Here is a 4,633-nt window from a genome sequence, read left to right as displayed (position 1 = left end):
CTGTGACAGCGGTGCTCCCAACCTCTCTCCTACGCTTACTTCTGTGACAGCGGGCTACCATAGTTCCCATAAAAAAAACAAAGGACCCAGGGAAGTATCGCCCCATCTCTCTCCTCAGCTGTCTGGCCAAGACGGCCGAGAGGATTGTACTAAACCGGTTCCAATGGAAAATGGGATCCCCACATGAACACCTCCACGGGTTCACCAGGGGCATGAGCACAGCGCACAGCATAGCCATGCTCTTAAGCACAATCAGCACGGGCACAGCTGTGGTAGTATTCCTTGACCTGGAGAAGGCTTCTGAACTAGCAAGTCCTCTTGCCATTCAGAAAAGCCTGATCCAGAAGGGAATCAGAGGAAAGCTCTTGGCTTGGATAGGTGACTACTTCAGGAACAGGACTGCCAGAGTCAAATTCCAGGGTCACATATCACAGTACATGCCACTAGAAAATGGAACGCCACAGGGTGGGGTTCTCAGTCCAGCCCTATTTAACACTCTAATGTCCTGCATCCTCAACATAAACCTCCCAGTGGGGTGCAAGATCATCTCCTATGCAGACCATACTGCCTGAATAAAGCCCAGCATTGTCTGGACCTTGTGTCTGAGGAGTGTTGTAGGACAGGACTAAAGATCTCTGCAGCCAAATCCAAAGCCATGGTTCTGAGACATAGAGTTCAAGGCACAAGTCTGAAAATCAAGGGAATGAAATTGGAATTGGTCCAGGACCTCGTATACCTTGGGGTAAGGATGGACCGAACCCTCTCCTTCCAAAAGGAGGTCCAGTACCTGGTTGACCAAACCAAAGCAAGATTGTCTGTCATGAGAGTAATGACTGGGAGACACATAGGAGCCAGACACAAAGAACTAAGATCATTATATGTACATGCCGTCCGGCCCATTGTTGATTATGCCTCAGTCGCTCTAATTGCCACAAAGAAAAAGTACAAAGACAAATTGGAGACAGTCCAAAATGAAGCTTCCAGGATCATTCTGAGTGCCCCGAGATGGACGAAGGTCCTCAACCTCCTGATGGAGGCAAACCTTCTGCCCCTGGACTCACGAATCGATCTAATGGCAACACAATTCCTGTCAAAGGTCATCCAGGTACCCAGGAACACAAGCCTAAGACAAAAATTAGTTAAGCGCCTAGAACAAGACAACGAGCTTTTTGCAAACAACTCCTGGCTGTCTCACACAGCCAGGGTGTTAATACGCTATCAGCTCAAAGGACAGCTTCTTGCTAAGGGCATGGACTCCCCCCACCCTGACTTTGTCGAAGCCCCGCCGTGGGCACAAACCTTGATAGAATTCTCTATAATGAGCCTGTCAATGAAAAAGAGCCTATACCCCACGCCTAGTCTAAAGGCAGAAGCCCAGAGGGTCATTGCAGCCATCACTCCTCAGGGTAGTAGAACATACTTCACGGATGGATCGGTTGATCTCATGAGCCACACTGCAGGCACCGGCTTTGCAGCAAGGGATGCCATACAATCCATGAGGGTAACAGACGCCCCCTCGCTACAGGCAGAGGCAGTTGCAATCATGGAAGCCCTAGCCCATGCATCCTTAAGGGAAGGACATGTGGTCATACATACAGACAGGGCAGCCATTGACTGTCTTCAGCACAGCTCACCCACAGACAACATCTACCTCCTAACCACGATATTTATCGTAGCACAAAGAATTTTTGCTATGGGTAGAAGAATAATCATTAACTGGGTCCCTAGCCACATTGGCATCAGAAGGAACAAGCTTGCCGACAGACTAGCCGTCACCGGCAGGGGTATACCCCCAAATCTCATGATCATAAAACCAAGCCGAAAATTACTTAAGGAGAAGTGTAGTGTGGCCGCCTGTACCTTCCTCCTGCAGCTTCACAGAGAGGAAACGAGATCCTCCCCCTCGCGGAACATTGGTGAACAGGAGGTCGACATCTAAGCTGATTGTCACCGACGAGACATCACGGATAGAGGAGATGAAGTCCTGAGAGTGGCGAAAGTGATGAGAGGGAGATAGTGGGCCAGCCTGGATGCAAGAGGGCTTTCTTCAGCCCTAATGAAATCCAAATGGATATCGAAACTGTTGTCTCATTTTCTATAAATCTCGTTTGTGCATTATGTTTTTCTCTACCATTTTTATCTTACAAGTATATTAGGATTCGATTTAGATAATATTTCCCTGCTGTTGTAAAAAGATTAGCCACCCCTACAAATAAGACATGGTATCCCGAGATTCTATTTATACTTTGATCAAATTACTTGGAAAAGGTCCACTTTGCTGGTTCGTCCATCTATACGGAACCTGTAAGCACGCCGAATTCCTTTCTTTTTGCTCTTTGGATCTGTTTCGGTCTGAGAGGTGTTTGTATAAGGAAATGAACTTAGTTACAATACAAGCAAATTATTTTAATGTAGGGGTCAAATATAATACATATACACACACTATTTCACCTTTTTATATACATAGGAATTTGCGGGTTAAGGAGAATTATTTCCATATATAGTCTTTGTACGACCATACAACATAATGCGAGCTTTCCGATATCAGCAACCCCGGCTCAGGGAAGATAATTCTGACTGATAACCTCTTTGCGGAACGTAGACGGCGCTTTCGGCAACCCAACATCGTATCTTCGCTTCTGATCATTTCTTAAAACATATTTTTCGTCAGCCTTATCTTCTCTAATTAGTGTCACCAAAAGGGCCTTTCAGGTCAAGTCACGTTGTCCTGTAGGGTCGCGTGAGGTGTTAGCAGAGCGGCCCAGTGAACCCGGAGTAGGTGCAGTAGGCGGAGGCCGAAATGGTGATAGAAGAGTTGGTGGAGGTGGTAGTGACGGTGGCCGTGGAGGTGCTCGTCCTCCACAGCGTGAAGAAAAGCCTCTCGCTCGGATTAGCATCTGCCTCCTGATCCACGTAGCCTTTGACCTCGCCTTCGCTGGAGGTCAGGCTGGAGTCGACCACCTCATCGACGTCGATGGAAAGTTTGCGCAAGCGACGCAGCTTGCGCCCCTGGCAGGCCTGGATGTCGGCGGAGGCTGTGGGAAGGGATGCGTCCGTCCGTGTTCAGTGGCCATGTTCACAAAATAGGCAAAATTTAACAAATGGCTGCAATAACAGTAACCATATGTATACATATATTTGTGAGTGTATGTACACACACACACACACACACACATACACACACACCCATACACACACACACACAAACACATACACGCGCGCATATATATGTGTGTGTGTGTGTGTGTGTGTGCGTCTGTCTGTATGTTTATGTGTGTGTGTGTGTGTATATATATGTATATATATATACATATATAAGCTGTGTGTGTGTGTGTGTGTGTGTGTGTGAGTGTGTGTGTGTGTGTGCGTGTGCGTGTGCGTGTGTGTTTGTGTATGTGTGTGTGTGCTTATATGTGTGCGTGTGAGTGTGTGTGTGTGTGTATGTGTATCTGTTTGTGTGTGTGTGGGCATATATATTAAATCAAAATCTAAATAAGGAGCACTGATATTTGTTTCCTCGTGCCTGCTGAATGATAACTCACTGAAGAAGCACTGGAAAGGAACGACGGTTGTGAAGGTGCTGAGCATAGTGAAGGTGGTCGTGCTGTAACTCTTCAGGAAAAACTTGCCCTTCGCAGCTGTTGAGATACAGGTACTTTGTAATTCAACAATTCATTTATTTCTTCTTATAAGTATTAACTTATATTTCAGGCGATAGCAGCAAAGGTGAGAATAAACGTCAAAACATTCATATATACTAAACTAGTTTAAAACACGTGTTTCATGGCCATGCCTAAGCGTGCATTTACTTACGCCCTTCGTCATGCAAAGCATGGGAAGATTCGGCCAAGAAGAAAACCGCTGTGGCAAAGAGAAGAGTCCTCTGCCGAGGGAACAAAAGGAGTCAATCTCTGGCCTTTTCATATATACAGCTACACCTCCAGGAGATATGCTAGCAAATATTGTGATAAGCATGCAAAGTTTTAAATGTTCCTATAAAAAATGTTCCTTTATATTTATGGCCAGTAATGGCATTGAATATAATAAGTGTTCATGAAGGTAATCGGACATATCCATAAGACCGCGAGAGATCTATAAAGAAAATGCACAATGAAACGTAGCCCCATTTATGAACAGAAATACTGTTGAGAAACACTAAGGATTTACCAAAGCCGGAATACGAAAGACAACAATAAAGCAATACTGAATAGTAAACTCTTAGTAAAACCCCCGGAATGGTTTTCCTGTTTATTTTTTTGGAGAAACAATATGAAAAGAACGTCTTACCATCGTTGACAACTAAGCGCTTACAACACCAAAGTCAGTTTATATACGAAAAGAATATGATTTTTTTCCTCAAGAGGAAAAGAAAAAGGTGATACTTGCAGAAGCATTCTATTTATAGAAAGGGGCTTCAATAGTTCTTTGCTCTTATATGCAATAGCGCTTTTTTCATGCCATACAGATATTTAACATTTTATCTTTTCATAGTCGGGGTGTTCAGTTAACATCAAAGAATCCTATTTTCTGCGTGTTACCCTTAATCTCTGACCGTGGAGTCTCAGGATCATAAATTTCCCCCCCTTACCCTCAATTTTCATCTGGAAATAGTAACCTGATGCCCTGGTCCGCA

General features: G+C 44.9%; 1 protein-coding gene across 1 annotated transcript in view; it reads right to left on the bottom strand.

Moving 5' to 3' along the window:
• Positions 1–2,390: 2,390 nt before the first annotated feature.
• LOC125040577 overlaps positions 2,391–4,633 on the bottom strand; it is a 9,295-nt gene continuing 7,052 nt past the window's right edge. The window contains exons 2-5 of the mRNA XM_047635200.1: positions 4,539–4,633; positions 3,814–3,883; positions 3,543–3,638; positions 2,391–3,035 (exon numbers count right to left, since the gene is read on the bottom strand). The exon at positions 4,539–4,633 is cut by the window's right edge and continues 16 nt beyond it. Coding sequence (XP_047491156.1) covers positions 2,749–3,035; positions 3,543–3,638; positions 3,814–3,883; positions 4,539–4,633 — 548 coding nt within the window. The 3' untranslated portion in view covers positions 2,391–2,748. The remainder of the gene's footprint in view (positions 3,036–3,542; positions 3,639–3,813; positions 3,884–4,538) is intronic.

The sequence above is a fragment of the Penaeus chinensis genome, chromosome 3 (genome assembly GCF_019202785.1).
Source record: "Penaeus chinensis breed Huanghai No. 1 chromosome 3, ASM1920278v2, whole genome shotgun sequence".
Classification (NCBI taxonomy): Eukaryota; Metazoa; Arthropoda; class Malacostraca; order Decapoda; family Penaeidae; genus Penaeus; species Penaeus chinensis.
The sequence above is the reverse complement of the archived record's forward strand: the minus strand, read 5'-3'. Positions and strand labels throughout refer to the sequence as shown.